The sequence below is a fragment of the Lontra canadensis genome, unplaced genomic scaffold (assembly GCF_010015895.1).
Source record: "Lontra canadensis isolate GAN:19392208 unplaced genomic scaffold, GSC_riverotter_1.0 scaffold1009, whole genome shotgun sequence".
Taxonomy (NCBI): Eukaryota; Metazoa; Chordata; class Mammalia; order Carnivora; family Mustelidae; genus Lontra; species Lontra canadensis.
This window is the reverse complement of record NW_022631993.1, coordinates 1-20090: the sequence shown is the minus strand read 5'-3', so window position 1 is coordinate 20090 and position 20090 is coordinate 1. Positions and strand designations below refer to the sequence as shown.

Sequence of the window (20090 nt, the reverse complement as noted above, 5' to 3'; positions counted from 1 at the left end):
TCCGGAGCCGGGGAGGCGGGGCTGCGCGGTGTCTGGGCGCTGCGGCCGCGGGGAGTGACATACGCGCCGTTCCGGCCGCCTCCTGTGGGTCGCGTGGGCGCAGGACCGCTCACTGGCCCGCGACGGTCTCGGGCGTTTGCACGGGGTGCGCCGCTCCAGGGGATGGACACGTGCGCAGGAGCCCCCGGCGGCCGCTCCGAGCGGCCCGTGGACGCGGGGGTGGGCGCCGAGAGCCCCTGTGTCTGCAGGGGAGGCGGTCTCGCGGCCGGAGGGTGCGGGTCATCCCCCAGCTCAGAGATCTTCAGTGCGGAGCCCGCGTGCGAGCTCGCGAGGGATGAGGGCCGGGCCGGAAGGCGAGAGCACAGCGGGGACTGGGCTTGGCCCGAGGCGCCCGCGCCCTCCGCGTCCGGTGTGACGGCCGGCCTTCCCCTTTCCTCGCTAGCTCCGGGCCCCAGAACTGCGCCGCCTGCGTTCACGAGGGCATATATGAGGAAGGCGTCTCTATTTTGGAAAGCGGTTCGGTAAGTGAAAAGTCTTCAAGCAAAAAACAAACAGAAAACGTTCTGGTGTTTTTCTAACACCCCCGAGGGCCGCGTGGTGCCGGAACCGCTGGGATGCGGCCCTCCCAGCCACGGTCACGTCCAGAGCTGGGAGCGGCCGCGCCAGAGGCGTCTCGGGCCTGGGTCTCGGTCTGGAAGCCTCACAGTCTCGGTGGTGGGGTCAGGGGCGGGCAGCTGGGAGGAGGAGGCCTGACCCTCGGAATGCTTTCCTCAGGCTTTCCCAGACAACGCTGCGCGCAGGGAGGTGGAGAGCCTGCCGGCTGTCTGTCCCAGTGACGGCTGCACCTGGAAGGGGACCCTTAAAGAGTACGAGGTGGGTGCCCCCTGCGCTGGCACGGCCTCCGAGCCTGAACCCCACCCCCAGAAGCAGTCGTGCGGAGCCTGCACGGGGAGCCCGTGGCTGCTCGCCGTCCAAACGCGGGGACTCACGGGGGTCGTGCCTCAGGGGAAGATTTTTGTGGCCGGGCCCAGTTGTCCGCTCGGGATGCCATGGCAGGGTGGCCGTGAGGGACAGCGTGTGGCAGATGTCGTGCTGGCTCTGAGGGCACCATGGCCACATCTCCCGGAACATGCAGGAAAGGAGCTTTTTTGCTTGGTGGGATCTTTCTGGGTGTTCTCAGACAAGGGCTTTCTTACTTAGAATCGCGTGGACGTTGGGAGTGGCAGGAGGATCCTGCATGTTCGGTTTGTGGCTGCAGGGAGGCCCTGGCCAGTGACAGGGCAGGGCTGGCTTGCGTCCCCGCGTCGGCGTGCGTGGCAGCTGGCTGGCAGACCGGCGCAGCCGCTGTGGCTCACTCGTGTGGCTGTCCCCGCTTTGTAACTAGCGCGGCTCCGACGGTTGCCCGTACGCAGATGGCATGGTAGCTCGGTGTCCTCTGCCTGAGGAGGAGACGAACCGTATCTGGTCCATCCGCACCGTGGACCAGTATCCAGCCATACAAAGGAAGGAGGGAAACCCTAACATGGGTGGACTCAGAGGCCATTGTGCTCAGCAACGTGAGCCCGTCCTAAAGAGCTGGTCCTGTGGGAGCCTCTCCTTTGAGGGCCCCAGAGCAGTGACACCCAGAGAGGCAGGAGGGGGCAGGGCGGCCACCAGGGTAGGAGGCCAAGAGTTGTGGAGAGTGGCGGGTTGGCCTCTCGCGGTGGGCAGCCCTGTTGGAGAGGCTGGATGGGCTGTTGGTTTGGAACCCCGGTTTGCCAAAGCTCAGGCACACTCCTGCCCCAGGCCCTGGGATAGCCCCTGTCATAGGGTGGACGCTGGGCACTGAGTCGTGATGGTGGTGGAGGGCCCATTGGGGCTGGAAGTGGGACCTGAGCTCCTAGCAGGCTTTTCCCTTCCTGCTCCCGTCTTGTGTGCCGAACTTCCCTTGTTTTCTTTTGTTTTAAAGATTTTATTTATTTATTTGACAGAGATCACAGGTAGGGGGAGAGGCAGGCAGAGAGAGAGAGAGGAGGAAGCAGGTTCCCTGCTGAGCAGAGAGCCCAATGCCGGACTCGATCCCAGGACCCTGGGACCATGACCTGAGCCAAAGGCAGAGGCTTTAACCCACTGAGCTGCCCCCAGGTGCCCTTTCCCTTGTTCCCTTGACCAGTCAGACTCCCTGGTCTCTGGGCTGTAAGCTGTGTGTTTCCAGAAGAGCAGCTTGGCCGCGTCTAGGGAGGAGGCTCTGGTGGGGCAGGCTAAGAGATGCACTTTCCATCCGGTGGGCACCTGGGTCTTAGAAGTGGAGCAGCTTTGGGCCCCCCACGCCCAAAGCTGGTGCCCCCCAGACTCCCAGACTCCCAGGCCTGAGACCCAGAGGCCCCCGGGCTGTGCCACGCAGGCAGAGGTTCTGCTCAGCAGAAGAGGCAGCTCCAACTGCCTGGGGGTGTCTGGAGAGGAGGCCCTGGGTCTGTGGGTCTCTCCTGGGAGGGTGGAGAGCCTGAGCAGGCTCTGGGTCTTAGGTGGGTATAGGAGGCTCTGTGGGGCGTAGGGAGCGGGCACGGGAGATGTGCTGCCTTCTGCAGGGACCCAGAGACGCCCTGGGCACAGGTGGAATCACCCCCACCTTCCAGTCTGAGAGGCTGGTTTCTGCTGCTTCCAGGCCCATAGTGCGGGCTGGTGGTGGCTTCGTGGGCCTCGGGCCAGGGACCGCAGCCAGCCTGTGGGCTTGGCCACGGCCCTGCAGGCATGTAGGCTGGAAAGTCCCTGGCTGGCCCGGAGAGCCCCGGAAAGTCCCTGAGAGGGTGGGTTTGGTCATGTGGGAGGGCGGGCGCTGCTCTGGGACACTAGGCCTGGCCCTTTGGTAAAACTTGTCCTTGGCTGTGAACGTCACAGGCCTGAGCGAGATCAGGCCTCCGTGCACACCCGCCCTCCACTCCGAGCCAACCTGGCTGCCCTTGGTGGAGCTCGAACTCGTTGTGGCATTGTGAAATGCTGGTGCTGTTCGGAAATTCCTGGTTAGCCTTTGAATGAGATTTTCCTTTGCAGCAATGTCTGATATTTTCTAAGAAGGCAGTGACTTAAACCTCCAGTTCGGGTCAGAGACGTTTGTGGAGCGCCTGCCAAGTGCCAAAGATGGCCCCGAGTGGGCGCGGGCCTGTGGTGGCAGCGCGGGAGGGCCTGGCCGGCCGGGGAAAGGCTCTCCACAGAAGGGCCGGAGAGGGACACAGGTCACCAGAGGCCACAGTTGAAAGGCGAGGCCGGGGCAGGCGTGCTCCGTCCCCCAACACGTCCCAGCGAATTCTGAGGCGGCACGGCGCTGCTCGCGGAGACAGCTGGAATTCTGCTTGAATAAATACCGATTCCTCCAGAGTGCGCTTCTCTCTCATCCCGCGAGGGCGGGGCGCCCCGCGCCTGCTCCGAGGCGGTCCTGGGGTGACAGGTATGCAGGTGTCCGAGGTCGGACCCGCTGCGGATGGCAGTCAGCAGAGGGCTGTGCCCCCTTGCCCGTCTCCCTGGTGCCAGCTCGCTCTGTGCTGCCTCGACCCTCCCCCCCCCCCCCCCCCCCCCCCCCCCCCGCAGCGATCCCCAGGTGTCCCGCCCTGTGGTCAGCGTCCTTAACTAACTCCGAGCAGCCTGTCTGCGGGTACCGTATTCTGTCTTGTGAGCCGCGATCACTTCTGGGACTCCTCCCGGGGGCGTTGTGACTGTTACGAGGTCGGCGTAGCCCAGACGGGGTCCTGCATGGCGTCCGTCTGCCGCAGCCCTGGGGATCCTGGGGGTTCGGCGAAGGCGGGCTCTGCTGCAGTGCAGGTGGGTTGCGGGGGCCAGGCCACGTCGGCAGGGAGTGGCAGGGAGCCGGGCTGCGGTGACCGCGTGGGGCTGGCCCTCTGCTGGGCCGTCGTGCGGCGTGTGGTGTCCTGGCCGGCCAGCCTGGTGTGCGGCCTTCCTACAGCGGGACCTCGCATGGCAGCCTGTGCGATGCTCGGTTGGGCCGCGGTGGCTAACCAGGGAGGCCTGCTGGGAGCGTGGCGTTTGGTCTGGAGTGTGTCCCTGTGGGAGGGTAGAGGGCAGGGGTGCCTGCTGTGGGAGCTTGTGGCATGGGCGCTTGGGAGGAGGAGTGGGCCCCACCAGACGTGTCCCTGGAGTTCACCCGTGGCTTCTGCTTCCTCTGGAAGTGCTGGGCTTTTGCCCCAACAGCCAAGCCTGTGGCACAGGTTGGAGACACGGCCAGCATGTTCCCCGCCTGGGAACAGCATGTCTGAGGCCCTCCCTGCTGCTTTCGAATGCGCCACGACCAAGCTTGCGCGGGAAGCCCTGAAGACCCAGTCCCTCGGGAGGGCATCGCGCCTCGTGGCTGCCCCAGCCCAGAGCTCTGTGCAGATGCTGAGCCCACGGTGGACGGCTTCCTCCTGCTCTGGACCAGTCCAGAACTTTCCTCTCACGGTGACCTCGCCTCCTTCCCTAGCAGGCTCCTCGTCGTCCCCAGTGTGCCCTAGTGTGTCCTGCCTAAAACTTCTTACGTGGTGCTGAGTGAGGTCATCCCGGCACAGAAGGACCAATTCTGTGTGTGAGTGGAAACTCACTGGAGGACGGAGGCATCGGACCCACAGACGCGGGGGGTCGGGGACGGGGTGGGGCCGGGCACAGGGTTCAGTGGGACAGAGTCCAGTGTGGGACGATGACCTTGTTCTGCGGACAGATGGAGGAGACAGTGCCCCATAGCGTGAATGTGTTTGGCGCCCTTAAAAGCAGTTGAGAGGGTAAACTTTATGTCCTTATGGTTTACCACGGTAGAAACACCTAACAGCAAACAAACCTGGAGCTCCCTGTTCCTCTGCCCTGTGCCCCTCTGCCGTTCCCCTTCCTGGCAGACTTGCCACGGGCCTGCAGGCTGTGTGGGACTGTGGGCTCCGGGCCCTGCAGGGCCGGCCTGGGACGGGCTTCGGGTCCTTGCTGCTGCCCTTCCCCACCTTTGGCGCCGAGCCCCCTCCCACAGTGTCCCGCTCACACTCAGGAAAGCTGGCAGCTGAGGTTCAGCCGGGTTCCCGCGCCCGCCCGCCCTCCACCTCCGCCGCGCCTGGTGGGCTCCAGGCTGGGCTCCTCGGTCACCACACACCCTCCCCGTCCATGCCGCCTGTGCGGGCTGTCAGAGAGGGACATGGCACGAGTTCGGGGCTCCCGGTCCTTCTCTGCTCAGTCTGGCTGCATGGCCTGTCCTCCCAGCACATAGACTGGGCCTTTTGTCCACTTAGAACCGGCCCTGCTTTAGGCCCTCCGCCCGGGGCCAGGGCTCTGCCACCCTGTGGAGTGCCCTCCCTCTGCTCCTGCTCTCTGTACCCCACGCCATCTCTGCCCTCAGTGGCCTCTCTTGCTATCTGGACAGTGGTCCTCTTGTCCCCGAGTGTCACTCCGGAGCATCCCCAGGGAGGAATGTTGTGGGGTATCACATGGGCGGGGTGCCAACAGCTAGACTTGAGTCCTCCTCGCCTCTGACCTGGAGCACAGGTCCTGCAGCGGATAAGATCGGGGCACGCAGGGCGGCACCCCTCATCTGGCACCTGTGGGGTCGGCGCAGGTCCCAGTGGCCCTCAGCAGGGTGGCCATCTCCGTACGCACATGGGGCCCGGTGACGGCGGCCTGTAGTGTCCCCTGTGCGCCCTGTTGACGCTTTGCTGCCTTTGTTGCCAGAGCTGCCATGAAGGACGCTGCCCGTTCACGCTGACCGAGTGCCCAGCGTGCAAAGGCCTGGTCCGCCTTGGGGAGAAGGAGCGTCACTCGGAGCACGAGTGCCCGGAGAGAAGCCTCAGCTGCCGGCACTGCCGGGCGCCCTGCTGCTGGGCGGACATGAAGGTGAGGGTGCCCGGCCCCGTGGGGCTGTCACCGCACTGCTGAGCTGCGCCCTCTGCTGCTGTGGCCAGTTTGGTGCTTCGGCTGCGTGCCCCCGGCCCTTCCCTCCCAGCCATGAGGTAGAAGGTTCTGGGTGGGGACCTGGGTTGGGGATAAAGGCAGAGCTGACGCGTTTTAAAAAGCTGTTTTAGCGTAGCAGGTGCACACACACAGCGGCAGTGCAAGGCCCACGCCGCCCTCACCCGCCCGTGTCTGTGTCCACACGTGCCAGGCCGTGTCGGGGTCCCCACGCTTACCCTGTGGGTCCCAGGCTTTGTGTCATTCTCTCTCAAGATTCTTGAGTCTCTGGAGAGCTGTGCGCGTTGCTGTCATTTCTGGGTCTTACTGGTGACTCCCTGCCGTCCTTGCCTCACGCGGTGCCCACGTTTAGTGATGTCTGTGGCATCTGTTCCCACACTGCTTCTCGATGACGTGTCTACAAGGTCTTTTCATCTGTAATGGCGCTCTGGGGGTGTCTTTCTTGTCTTTCCCGCCTATTTGTTGAAACAGCGGGGCTGCAGGGTTGCGATGGCGTCCCCAGGGTCCCCTGCCGCGTTCCTCAGTCCCTTCGTCTGGAGCCGTCTGTGTGGAGGCCTCCTGAGGGCCAGACTGCATTGGGGCGCCGTGGGGGGCCTCCCAGAGGCGTTCCCGCCCCTCGCAGGGCCCTGGCCCGTCCTGCTGGCCTTGCTCCTCAGGGCCAGAGAGGCCACTGGCCCCCTCCGTGGCCCGGTTTCGGGGTGACCAGCAGCACTGTCCCCCTGAGTCACCACTGGTGGCTTGTCCTTCCCGTGGTGCCCTGGAGCTGCCAGATGAGGGGGCAGCTCTGACCTCCGGTGCTTCTGAGCGCCTTCAGGACCCACCCTGTTGGTCTCAGGAGCTGCTGCCCCAGAATGAGGCCACGAGACGGCACGGGTGACCTCGCGCGCCCTCACCCCCGACTACTGTCTTTCAGGCGCATCACGAAGTCTGTCCCAAGTTCCCCTTGACTTGCGACGGCTGCGGCAAGAAGAAGATCTCACGGGAGAAAGTAAGCGGCTTCCCGGGACCAGGGCGGGGGCGGGGTTGCGCTCATGCCCGTGGTGTGGGGCTCTGATCGGCCCCGAGGGGGAAGTGTTGGCTTGTGGTGAGAGCGTTGGGTCACCTATGGGCCGCTGTGTTGTCACGCGGAGGTGGAAGTGACCCAGCCTGAGAGAAATGACACACGCCCGGGACCCTGGCCCAGAGCCTCCCCCGGAGCCGCTTTCCATCTAGGTCTAGAACACCTCAGTGGCCAGGGCCGGGACTCTGCTTTTGCTTGTTTTTAATTTTGTTTACTTGAGAGAGAGCATGAGCACGGGGCAGGGTGGGGTAAGGGACAGAGGCAGGGGGACAAGCAGGGAGTATGATGTGGGGCCTGAGCTCAGGACCCCGAGGTCATGACCTGAGCCGAAACCCAGAGCCACTGAGCCATGCTGGCGCCCCTCGCTGCTCTGTTTTAAGAGAGACCACGTTGTGGGCTCGGACGGGCTGTGGTGGTTACGATTCCCGCCCGATTCCGGTTCCGTGCCCGCCCTGCCGCAGGGGTGTCTTGGTACCTGCTGATCTCGGCCTGGGGGCGCGCTGGTGCTGTCGCCCGGATGCAGCCCCTGCGCTGCGCATGCCAGCAGTGACAGTGTGCTGGCGGCCGGTCTCCGGCTCCTCTGGCGCTCGCGGGCCCCGCGGTCGGGCCCCGCGTCTGCTGTCTGGGAGGCAGGCTCTTGGGGGTGCGCCGCCGTTCGTCTCTCCGCTTACCAGTCTCTGAGATTGCCTTTCAGGACCTAACGGTCGCGTACGTGGGTAAAACGGTTGTGTGGGTCCCGAGTGAGAACCAGGGCAAGTGTGCTGACAGGTCAGAGCCCAGGTCCCGTCGTCCCCAGCAGCGGGTGGGGTGACACCCTTGGGGCTTGCCCTGCGACAGCTGAGAAAGACCATCCCGGGAGTTTCCGTTTGTAGTTCTCAAATCACGAATTCATTGGGCCTTTTGGTTAGGCTCACCTGCATTTTTCCTACTGGGGAGCGGGGACCCCTGGGGATGCCTGCCCGTTTCCTGCAGTGGGGAGAGAATCTTAGTCCTTTTGTCTGTTTCCAGAACTCTGTCGGGTAGCTTGGATCACAGTCCCTTGTCCTTTTACTTAGTTTGGTGTTTTGTCTGTTTCCATTTGGCATTCGTAGCTCTGATTGTCATTCTAGGCCCCCGGAGGATGGAGGCAGACGGACCATTCTTAAGGGGTCCCGTGGCTGCCCCTTGGCCTTGCCCGCCTCAGAGAGCCGCATCCACCCCCGTCTTGGCCGGCAGGAGGGGCTGCTGGCTCCGTGGCGGGCACACGTGCAGTCGCTCTCTTTCTGGGTTCTCCCGTCTGTTCTGCTGGGCAGTGTGGTCGTGTGCCAGCGCCACGCTGGGTCAGTGGTGGGAGTCTCAGCCCTGGTCAGGCCGTCCCTCCCTTCTCCCAAGGCCCCGGGCCTCGGACAACACGCGGCGCTGAGGCCCGAGTGCAGGACCGGGCCGCTGCGGGTGCTCTGACGCTGGCCATGGTGCAGGTCCTCAGGCTGCACACTCCCTTCCGCACACCTCCTTCTGTTGATGCCCGCAAGCTGCGCGTGTGCATGCGTGTGTGTGCGTGTGCCCGCGTGTGTGCGTGTGTGCCCGTGTGCACCTTCGGCTCTCCAACTGGGCTCTCAGTTTGTTTGGTGTGAGACTGAAGAGGCCAGGCAGGGAGGGGAAAGGCAAGGCATTCACGGCGTCCTTCCTTCTAGTTCCAGGACCATGTCAGGGCGTGCGGCAAGTGCCGGGCCCCGTGCAGGTTCCATGTCGTCGGCTGCCCCGAGTTGGTGAGTCCCACTGGCCATGGGTCCGCTGGGGCCAGGCCTGCGGCAGCTCCCTATATCCCAAAAGGGGACCCCGCAGAAGCGCCCTGCACGTGCTCTTCCCCAACGCAGTCCTTGCTCGGCCTCCGGCCTGGCCTCCTGGTCTCCCTCCCACCTCCCCCGCTGCCTCCTCGGCCCTCAGCTGTCCCGGCCTCTGCTCGGGCTCTGCTCCGTCCACTTGTCCTCGTGCTCTCTCAGGGCCCTACCTCTGACCACCTCCCTCTGCTGAAACTGCCCCGAGCTTTGTACCTCCCTGATACCTCGTGGGCATCTCAAGCCTCAGCTGTAGTCTGGGACCCCCCACCCCAACCCTCCCAACCTGCCCAAAATGAGCAGTTTGTGTCACCCAGTGGTGCCATCCAAAGCCCAGCAGTCATTGTGGGCCTTCCCCTTGTCTCCTGCGCCTTGTCCAGTCCACCCGGGGAGGTCCATGCTTCCTGCAGACAGGTCCGGGACCACACCTGCCTCCCCTGTCTCGGTGGCCTATGTGGCCCTGGTGGGTCACTGGCCTGGCTGTCCTCGTGCACACGGACCCGTTCCCACCCCAGGACCATGACCCGTTGGCGTCTGTGCCACTCGATCAGGCTTCTGCGCGGCCTCTACCCTTCTTTCCCCGACTGCTGTGTCCCCGGGGGTGGGAGGTGCAGCCCCCGGCTCTCGGAGGGCCTGGGGCACGGCTGGCGTGCTGCTGCCTGCAGACTCCCTGGCAGGCTTTCTGTGGCGGTAGTCGCAGGGCTGCCGTCATCTGGAGCTTGGACACCTGGTCTCAGGTGCGGCCCACAAGAACGGCCCCTCCCACCGTTCTTTGCGTTTGGCGATGTGGTACAGGTGGTGTTCCCCCGCTGTGGGCGCTGCTGGCGGCCCGCTTGTGGGCCCAGAGTGTGGCAGCCGCAGGCTTTCTAGCCAGTGGAGCCAGACGCACCCCGAGGCTGAAGGCGGTGTTGGGCTCGTTGCTCTGACCCTGACCTCAAGCCCCCAGCCCCGTGTTACGCACGCACCGCCCCCACGCCCACCCCTAGACCACCAGGGGACCGCCTGTCCCAGCACCACTTGGGACGTGCTCTCTGGGCACCATGTCTCGTGGACTTTGTTTGTTGCTTTCTACTTTTGCTGTCTTGAGAGCGTCTAACGTTTCTACTTTTATTATTTTATTTTTTTTAATATTTTATTTATTCATTTGACAGAGAGACAGTGAGAGCAGGAACACAAGCAGAGGGGGTGGGAGAGGGAGAGGCAGACCCCCGCTGAGCAGGGAGCCTGATGCGGGGCTCAATCCCAGGACCCTGGGATCGTGACCTGAGCCAAAGGCAGACACTTAATGACGGAGCCATCCAGGCGCCCCTGAGAGTGTGTAACATTTTAAAATTTGGGAACATCTGGGTGACTTAGTTGGTGAAGCCTCTGCCTTCGGCTCAGGTCATGGTCTCAGGGTCCTGGGATGGAGCCCCGCGTCAGGCTCTCTGCTCAGCGGGGAGCCTGCTTCCCCTTCTGTGCTTTCTCTTCCTCCTTCTCTCTCTTTTTTTTTTCTCCCTCTCAAATAAATAAAAATTTAAAATTTTTTTTAATTTTTTTTTTTTAAGATTTCATCTATTTATTTGACAGAGAGAAACCACAAGCAGGCAGAGAGGCAGGCAGAGAGAGAGGGAAGCAGGCTCCCCGTTGAGCAGAGAGCCCGATGCGGGGCTCAATCCCAGGACCCCAGGATCATGACCTGAGCTGAAGGCAGAGGCTTAACCCACTGAGCCACCCAGGCGCCCCTAAAGAAAATTTTTTTTATTTGTTGCGAAGTTTAGGAGAAACTCAGAAGCGTGTGATAAAGAATATTGAAGACTTGGGGAAAGGTTAGCTTTACGGGTCTCCTCTCTGCTTGGGCAGCGTCTTACACGCGTGTGCTCCTCCTTGTTATGTTGAATACTAGCAGAGAAGTTACTAGGACGGTCTGTGTTTGGGAAGGTAGCGACTCCAGCTAGCGACAGGTGACGTGCTGGCAAGTGAACGATGGGGAGGTGTCCCCGCTCTGCTTCACCTTGCAGCCCGTCCGCGGGGCTCTGGGTCAGGGCTGAGCCCCCTGCTTCCGTCTGCAGGTGGAGAGCGAGAAGCAGCAGCAACACGAGGCCCACTGGCTCCGGGAGCACTTGGCCATGCTGCTGGGTGGCCTCCTGGAGGCCAAGCCCCTCTCTGGGGCAGGGGGCCACTTCCTGAGCCAGAGCGAGGTGGGGGGCTGGGAAGCCAGCACGCTGCACCCCGAGGCGGGGCTCCCCAAGGCTGCGGAGCTGCAGCAGCGGTGCGAGGCCCTGGAGAGGAAGACCGCCACCTTTGAGAACATCGTCTGCGTCCTGAACCGAGAGGTAGAGAGGGTGGCCATGACCGCCGAGGCCTGTGGCCGGCAGCACCGGCTGGACCAGGACAGGATCGAGGCCCTGAGTAACAAGGTGTGGGCCCGGGGTGCTCAGGGCTAGTCCGGGTGGGTCCCGGGGCATCATGGCACCTGAGCTGGGATTTCAAGGACGGCACCTTGGTTTCTAGCACAGCGTTCTTTCTGCTTCTGCCTCCTCTGTTTGTGAGCCCTGCTCACTTGACGGGCCTGATGTGGGCATCCTAGTGGTCACTCCAAGGCAGCCTTCTCTCTCTGGCCTGTGGGGGTAGAGGTGGCCGCAGGGAACAGGCCTCACAGTTGCTGTGGGCGCTGCGAGCATGTTTCCTGCACTGAGCTCTTGACCTTGGGCATAGGTGGGGTTGGGTGTCCTATGGGGACAGAGCTGACTTGAGATAAGCTGAGCCCAGTGAAACCTCGGGGGCCGCTGGGGGATGCCGTGCTGCCCGAAGCTGGTGGAGAGGTGGGTGTGGGGCACTTCCGTAGGCACCTCCCCGTGAAGGTGGCTTCAGAGGCACGCTGGATGGAGGCCCACGGCCCCGCCTGCCGGCGCCCGAGAAGCCGCACGCCCTCACAGGCCCCCGGGCCCCCCAGGTACAGCAGCTGGAGAGGAGCATCAGTCTGAAGGACCTGGCAATGGCGGAGCTAGAGCAGAAGGTCCATGAGATGGAGGCGACCACGTTCGACGGCGTGTTCGTCTGGAAGATCTCTGACTTCGCCAGGAAGCGGCAGGAGGCCGTGGCTGGCCGCACGCCCGCCATCTTCTCCCCAGGTGCTGGTCTGGAATCTGCCCCCAGAGCTGCTGCTGTCTGAGATGCCAGCGCCTCCCCGAGAGGGCAAGGGGGCTGGGGGGCTGCCTGTGGAGGGCTCCCCGCGCCTGCCGCCTCTCCGCTGGGTCTTCAAGGATGGAGCCGCGAGCAGGTGCTGGGAGCGGGGGCCTCTGCTCTGCCCTGGCCGCGGGCACTCCGCAGCCCTTCCTCGGGCCGCCGTGCCCCTACCTGCCCAGGCCCCCTGCATAGACCTGACCCCCTCCGACGGAGAGAGCCGCACGCGCCCGTGACTCCCGCAGTGCCTTCGGAGCTATGGGCTTAGCGTGTAGGTCCCTCTCCTGCGGGCGGCCTGGGGCGGGACGGGGAGCGCGGCCCATAGGTAGGGCCGCTGTGTGGTCCTGCCACGTCTCCAGGCCCGTCCCGGACGGAGCACATGCTCTGGCTTCCAGGGTGTGGGGCAGGCATGCTGTCTGTCCGGCACCATCCTCTGGGCTCTGGGCTCTGGCGGGCCCCTCCTTGCTAGCGCGTTCCCGGAGGAGCAGGAGCCCCCCTGCCAACGGGAATCTCTTCCGAACTGAGCTCTGACAGAAGCGGGCCAAGGGCGGGGGGTCAGGCGTGTGCCCCGGCTGGACCCCCCTCCCCCGGGGGGAGCAGGGCCGGGTCCAGCTCCTGGAGGTGGGAGCAGGAAGGCAGGGAGGTTGGCTAGTGGGAGTCTCCGGGCACCCTGCTGGGTGTTGGCCTCGTCCCCTCGAAGCTGTCCCAGGTGCTACCCACTGTCGCCCCCTCCAGGCCGGGCTCAGGTTGGACCAGCGCCGAGCTTCACGGCTAGTTCACGTGTGGCCGTGCTGGGCTCGCATTTGGGGTTCTTAGAAAGGTTTTCCCTAATTAGTTGTTTTTGCTTTGGGGCGCTCGTGTCCACGAGGAGCTAAGCATACGTAGTCGGAGGACGGGTACGTGCCCCCAGACCTGGGCATTTTCTCCGTGTGTGGGTTTCTCGGGGAGCCCTCGGCGTGGGGTCACGGGTGCCGTCTCCCCGCAGCCTTCTACACGAGCAGGTACGGCTACAAGATGTGTCTGCGCATCTACTTGAACGGAGACGGCACCGGGCGCGGGACACACCTGTCGCTCTTCTTTGTGGTGATGAAGGGCCCCCACGACGCGCTCCTGCGCTGGCCCTTCAACCAGAAGGTGCGTGAGGCTGTCCCAGCGGCTGTCCCAGGGGCCCTGAGGGCAGTGAGGTAGTCACCCCTCGGGGCCAGCGGTTAAAGACGCTGCCTCGGAGTCAGTCCCCGAGGAGGGGTACGGCAGGAGAGCCCGCGTCTTTGGGGGTTATGGACTCTCTGAGACCCGGAGTCGGCTCCTGGTGGAGGGATTGAAGGTGCCAGCGCCATCGTCCTTTCCCTCCACCACGCTGGGCTGGCCCTGTGGGCTTCCTGGTGGAGGCGGCGGCACGGGGCAGCTGTGGCTCCTGACGGACAAGGACTGTCCCTTCGGGAGGGCAGTGGGTGCTCTGAGAGCTCTTCCATATGAGAGCCTCTGTCACGTGACTGCGAGTTGGCGAGGCGCCAGCCAGCACGGCTCTGCGGTGTCCCCTGCGGCCTCAGAGCCCGGGGCCCGAGGGACGGAAAGTGCCGGAATGGGCACCGATCACCCAGACAGGGAGCTGGGGCTGGGTGGGGCGTGACTCAGGGTGTCGTCCCTGCGCGGCTGCTCTCTTCCAGGTCACGTTAATGCTGCTTGACCAGAACAACCGGGAGCACGTGATTGACGCCTTTAGACCCGACGTGACCTCGTCCTCTTTCCAGAGGCCAGTCAGTGACATGAACATTGCCAGTGGCTGCCCCCTCTTCTGCCCTGTCTCCAAGATGGAGGCCAAGAACTCCTACGTGCGCGATGATGCCATCTTTATCAAAGCCATCGTGGACCTGACGGGGCTCTAGCTGCCTCTCCCCAGGGTCGGGTGGGGGGTCAGGAACCGCGGGGCTGGCAGCTCGGTGAGGAGCCACCACGCGGGGCCTGAGCCTCGTGCTGGGTGGGCGCCTGCTGTGTTCACATCCCACTGGGAAGGGGCCGCCCTGGGAGAGGCCGCTCCGCTCGGGCCCCGTGGGGTGGGCTGCAGGCCTGCCAGGAGCTGGCGGCAGGCCGGCCGTGCGGGCGCTCGGGGCAGGGGGAGCCGAAGGGCAAGGGGAGCCGGCACCGTGTCCCGCCCTTCGGCCTGGAGAGAAGGGACGTTCTCAGGCCTGGCCGCTACTCTGAGGAGAGGTCCTGCTGTGCAGGCCTGGCCAGGCCAGCGGGCAGGGAGGGCACTCCCGTGTCCTCGGGGCAGCCTTTCAGCTGCCCTGTGGTGAGTGTGGGGTGTGCCCTCGGCCCTGCGACGAGACGGGATGGGTCGGCTGCCCCGTTGGGCTGCGGAGAAGGTGTTATTAAACTGTTAAATCTCCGGTGCGTGGTGTCTGTCTGCCTCTGGCCTCGGTGGTGGTCACCTCGGGTGTCCTGGCCCTCTGCCCTCCTGTGGCCCCTCCCCACAAGTCACCAAGTCCCTGAGAAATTACGTGGCGTCCGACACAACAGCTCATTCCCGCACGCCTTGCTGAAGCCGACTCTTCTCTTTCCTGGCACGTTCTTTGCTGGCTCCTCTCCCCGCAGGCCTCCCCAGGGGTGCCTCGAGAGCAGGTGCCCGTGTGTCCCCGCCCATCCACGCAGGGACCTCTAGCGCTGGAAGAGCAGCTTCTTTTGCGTTTGCCTCCCCTGAACCGGACGTGTCCCGACGCCAGGCCTTTTCTCCTCCTGGCGCCCTGGGCGTAGGCCTGAACCTCCGCGGGACCCGGGTCAGGGCCTCTGCCCTGTGCAGTGTGGGACCGGGGCAGACTCGGGGTCCTGGCCGGTGGCCATCTGCACTGTGTGCTGGGGACCCCTCGTTTCTTCTCGGGACTGCCTGTTCCAGAGGGCCCGGTCGGGGGCAGCCCGGGCGTCTTTGTGGAGAGCCCACGACACATGTGACCTCGCCTGACCCGACTCACTTCTCTATGTCGAGAGTTAAAGTGACAGAGAAGCGCTGAGGAGAAAGAAGCGAGCTTCCCCCAGGATGTGTGCCATGGTGCTCAGAGAGACACGGCAGGAAGGGGACGTCCTGCCCGGCCCTTCCCTCCCAGCTCTCCCGGGCACCGTCCTCATGAGTTTCTGTCCCGCGTCCCCACAAACGAGACCACAGTGTCCTCGCAGGGAGCTGGCCCAGGTTGGCAGCCCCCGCCCATCGTCATCCCCCCCACGCCGCCCCCGTCGGGCTCCTGGCCCGGGAGCACGAAGGCCTGCTGGGCCACAGAGCCCAGAGACACGCCCGCCCGCCCTTGGCCGCCTGTCTCCTGGGTTGTCGGTCTTGGTTTCCCCTGTCGGCAGGACCAGTCCATAGTCGTGTCTGTGCTGTGTTAGCTCGGGAGCCTGAAGCCGGCCGGACGCGCCAGGTGGCTGCTTCCTGTGGACTCTGCCACTGACCACTTAGGAAGTGCCAAGTCTCCCTGAGAAAATGCTTTTGGGTTTTTTATGAGGTTTTTAAAGCTTTATTTTCAACACATTGGATTTTTACTTTGGGAATTTGTGTGGGGGGCGTGCGTTTTCTTTTCCATTAGGTCAGTTGGGATAAACCAAGGACATTAGTGAATTTACTTCCTTTTCCTTAAAACAGAGCAGTAAAATGACAGGGTTGGAAAAGTTTTGGCCCACAGGACAGAGTGGGGGGAGGGGAGGCAAGAGCAGAAAGATATGTGCCCATTTGAGAAGGGGGAAGGAGGGTTGGGGGGTGGCTGGTGAGCTGAGGAGGGCCCGGGCGAGGCTGCCTGACAGTCATCCCTTGCTCTCCAGGGCAGCTGGCCTGCAGGGGCTCGGGGGTCTGGGTCTGGAGAGCTTGCTAGAGGAGTGCTGTGGGCAGAGGAGGGCCGTCAGGCTCCAGGAGAAGTGGGGGGAGGTCTGCACCAGAGCCGAGGGCACCAGGCGCCTGCCCTTGCTGAGTGCTGGCTGCTGTGGGGAGTGTGGGGGCCTCTGGACACAGCACAGGCTCTAGAGGCAGGCCCTGTGGCAGGTCTGTTCCAGTACCTTGTCACCTCCCAGAAGGCAGCAGGCCCTGCCCCCGGCTAGCTCTGCTGCTGTCTGTCCCTGGGGACTCTTCTGGACGCCACCTCTGGTGGCACAGCGCAGGCTTCACGCCTGGCTCGAGCAGGACGATTCCAGACTCCGGAGCGGGAATCAGGACTCCAAGCTTCCGAGGGCCGGACGACACTCCAGTTACCACATTTGGTTGATTTGTCCGTGGATGGACCTTCAGGCTGTCCCCACATCGGCTGTCATGAGCCGTGTTGCTGGGAGAGCCGTGTATGGCTCGTGTCCTGGCCGGTTCCCTTGCCGCTGGGGGAGGTGACAGGCCGTGTGGGGGTGTATTTGAGGAGCTGCCAGCTGCACCGGTGACGTTCTGCGCAGCGTGACTTCCACTTTGGCCTTCATTTGACCTCCTGCTCCCTCCGCACGTTCTCTAGAATTTCAAGTCCATATTAGTTTTAAATACAAAAAAATACTTATTAGGGGGCTCCCGGAGGGCTCAGTCGTTAAGCATCTGCCTTCAGCTCAGGTCGTGATCCCAAGGTTTTGGGATCGAGTCCCGGGTTGGGCTCCCTGCTTGGCGGGGAGTCTGCTTCTCCCTCTGCCGCTCCCCCTGCTTGTGCACCTTCTCTCTCTCTCTCTCGAATAAATAGAATCATCTGAAAAAAAACCCGCTAAAAACCGTCAACAGCAGCCAGGGCATCCACACGCTGCTCTGGCTCACCGTTGCCTTGTGCCCCCCGTAGCCGCCCGCCGCACTGTCCTGCAGGCCTCTGGCTTCCTGAAGCTGGGTGTGTCCCACCTTTGCTCTTGGGTCTGTTTTGGGGGGAATGTGTGGGGAGGGGCAGAGGGAGAGGGAGAAGTTCTGTGCCCAGCTGGAGCCCGACGCGGGGCTCAGTCTCACAACCCTGAGGTCACGACCTGAGCCGAAATCGAGAGTTGGACACCCGACTGACCAAGCCCGCAGGCCCCGACTCTAGCCTTGGGTTAGATGTTGACTGGGTTGAGAGTCCTGGGACGACGCTTACTTTTCCTGTGCATTTGGAACCACACCTGCAGTCTTGCCTGGGCCCCTGGCGGGTGAGTCGGTGGCACTTTCTCCGACAGCCCCTGCGATTTGTCGCGGGGAAGTTGGGTCATAAGCGTTCCGGGTGCGGCTCTGACGTCTGCTCACACGGGAGCACGTGAGCAGCTCCTGCATCTCTGGACCCCGCCCTGAGCCCCCAGCCGGCGCCCGTTCTCCGGTTGAGGGCCGCTGGGGCTGGAGCCGCGGGCACTGCCTTCTGAGGCCCGGCCCTCCGCTCAGCACGCGGACGCTCAGCACCGCCGACAGCGCCGCTCGGTTCCGGCTACCGCCAGGCGCCAAACACCGGTGCGTCGGAGTCCACACCTGCTGGAGGCGTCTGGGTGGTTCCCAGTCTGGGTCCCGGTGCGGCTGCTCTGAGCGCTTGCTGGCAGGCTGGTGTGGAGCGCCCTCCCCTGTCCCCGAGCAGTGGTGTTGCTGGGTCGCACGGTAAGCGTCGCTTGGATTCCTGAGAACGTGCGCCGTTTTCCAGAATAGCTGTGTGCCCCCCGCCCCCCGAAGTCATCGGCTGAAACCCAAGCCCGAGGTGAAGGTGTTGGGACACAGAGCCTTTGGGAGGGGAATGACAGGTCACGGGTGGGGCTCGGGAGAGGGACCCCAGGGAGCTCCACCCCCACCCCGCCCGCCACCTATGGACGCAGCAAGAAGTGCTCAACCGGAGCCCCAGCCGGTGGCCTGGACTGGGCCTCGGGCCTTCACGACTGTGAGACACAGCTGTGTGTGGCCGCTGACGTGTGGCGGGAGCGTCTTCTCCGGGCGGGGCGGCTGCTGAGCCAGAGAGCCGTTGGCCGGTTCTAGCGACACGCTGCTTGTCCGCTGTGTGGCTGCAGGTGCTTTCCTCCGGTTCCTGTGTCACAGGCCGGATCAGTAAGTTCCGGAGAAGGGCGCCGTGGACCGGGCTTTCAGGTCGTGTCTGGGAGCCTCCTCCTGCCACCCGCGCCTCCGTCCCCGCTGGCAGTACGTCATGACAGGCCACGCCTAGACCTCTGACCCATTTTGAGTTGATTTTTGCAAGGCCCGTGAAGTTTAGGTTAGTTTCTCTGCATCCGGCTGGCCGTTTGTGGAAATGACCGTGGGCTGTTTGCCTCCACGGACGGCCATAGCCTCCCTCTGTCCACTCACTTGGTGCCTTCGTGAAGCCCAGTCGTCACGCATGTGCGACCTGTCGCCCCCACCCGTGTGTCTGCACCAGCGCAGTCCGTCTGTCGCACGCGCCCCGGCGAGCGGTAGCTGCAGGGCTGGGAACCCCCTGCTCTCCTCCCTGTTGCTCAGAGGGTCTCCAGCTGTTTCTGTCCCTTCACCAGAACGGGGGAGTCTCAGAATCCCCTGCCCGTAGCTACAGGAAGCCCTGCTGGGCACGGGTGGGAGTTGTCGTAAATCTAGGGTCAGTTTGGGGGGAACTGACGTCTGTGTTGTCTTCCAACCCAGGAACATAATTTGTGTCTTTGCTTTTTCTCTGCGTCCTTCTGCAGCGCCCAGCGCGGGCACCTGCTTCCTTCGGTTGCCGCCCGAGCGTCTCCTTTGTCCTTGAGCTGTTGTAAAGGATTGTATTTCTTTAAAGATTTTGTTGATTTGTTTACTCAGAGAAAGCGAGGGAGCAAGGGGCAGAGAGGGAATCCCGAGCAGACTCCTTGCTGAGCACGGAGCCCAGCGTAGGGCTCCATCCCAGGACCCCAAGATCACGACAGAATCAGGAGTCGGAGGCTCAACCCACTGACCCACCCAGACGCCCCACAAAAGTTAATTTTTAAGTTTTGGTTTCCAACCGTATATCCCTAGTGTGTAGATTGTTTTTTGTGCGTTCTCTTTGTATCCCGTAAGCTTGATAAGCTCCCTGGTTCTAGGAGTGAATGGTTGCTTTTGTAGCTTTTGGGGAACCCCCACATAAACGCGCTGCTGTCTGCGCGTAAGGACACTCTCCCGCTTCCCCGTCTGTGCGCCCTTCAGCACTGGCTCGTTTACCCACCTGCTGAGTGTCCCCCTGTGAGGGGCCCGGAGCAAAGGAGGGGCTTCCCACCGCCCCTGGCCTCCCGCCGAGGGAGACGCTACCAGCAGATGGTGCCGGCGCCTTCCCCAGGCTGAGCAGGTCCCTCTCCTGCCCGACCGCCGTGGGCTTCAGCGCAGCTGGGATGCTCTGTGAAGTGCTTTTTCGGCATCAGGAGATGCGTCCGAGTGGTCCCTGCCCCGCCCTCCCGTGCGGCTCCCGCTGGCTGCCGCGTCTCCGCATCTAGAACCAGCCTTGCGTTTCCGGATTGAGTCCCCCGGGTCGCAGCGAGCACCTCAGTCTGTGCTCTTTCTGGATTTGCTCTGTCGCTCGAGGATTCAGCGGGCATGTTGGTGTCCTTCCGCGGTCTTTGGTTTTGGGGTCGGGTCGCGGGGGCCGTACGGAAAAGGACTTTGGGCTGAGGTTCGTCTCACGGTGCAGCTGTGGTCCTCTTGGCGATGTTCCCTGTGCCGCGGAAGGGAATGTGTCTTCTGCCCTCGAGAGTAGACTGCTGCGCACAGCTCGGGGAAATCGGGTTGGCAGATCCTACATGTTGAATCACACCCCCAGAAAGATACGACGACATCCGAATCCCCAGGAACTCAGAACGTGACCTTCCTGTGTAGTGTGATCTAGTTACAATGAGGCATAGGGTGGGTCCAGGCCAGTAGGACTGGGAACCTTATAAAAAGGGGATATTTGGACACAGACTGCAGAGGGAAGATGATGGGAAGAGGCCCAGGGGGTGGCCATGTGGAGGCAGAAGGTTGGACTGACAGGTCAACAGAGGAGGACACCAAGGATGGCCGGCCCGCCAGCAGCTGAAGAGGCAGGAGGGGTCCCCCCGCGGCAAGCGTGCATTCTTGTGATCTCTGGAGCGTGAGACAAGGGGCTCCCCAGTGTGTGGTTCCTGGTTCCAGCCGCCCTGGGGAATGCGCTCAGGCCTGTGCCAGGTTCTGGCCTGAGCGGGGGCGCCATCTCGGGGTCCGCGGGTCTGTGGGTCTCGGGGTCCGCGGGTCTGTGGGTCTCGGGGTC

General features: G+C 63.4%; 1 protein-coding gene across 1 annotated transcript; it reads left to right on the top strand.

Annotated features, from left to right (window-relative positions):
* Positions 1-162: 162 nt before the first annotated feature.
* LOC116863382 (TNF receptor-associated factor 2-like) lies at positions 163-13889 on the top strand. Its single transcript, XM_032850842.1, has 10 exons — positions 163-304; positions 388-521; positions 775-873; positions 5674-5835; positions 6824-6898; positions 8644-8718; positions 10839-11186; positions 11723-11900; positions 12938-13086; positions 13620-13889. Exons 1-10 carry the CDS (start codon positions 163-165, stop codon positions 13836-13838), a joined length of 1581 nt encoding a protein of 526 aa, XP_032706733.1. The 3' UTR covers positions 13839-13889.
* Positions 13890-20090: the final 6201 nt, after the last annotated feature.

What these genes read in the sequence shown, in the direction of transcription:
- LOC116863382 (XM_032850842.1), top strand. Translation starts at nt 163, where the DNA reads ATGGACACGTGCGCAGGAGCCCCCGGCGGCCGCTCCGAGCGGCCCGTG. An exon ending in AGAAGATCTCACGGGAGAAA is followed by an intron (nt 6,899 to 8,643) that starts GTAAGCGGCTTC and finishes CCTTCCTTCTAG; the next exon opens with TTCCAGGACCATGTCAGGGC. An exon ending in TCGAGGCCCTGAGTAACAAG is followed by an intron (nt 11,187 to 11,722) that starts GTGTGGGCCCGG and finishes CGGGCCCCCCAG; the next exon opens with GTACAGCAGCTGGAGAGGAG.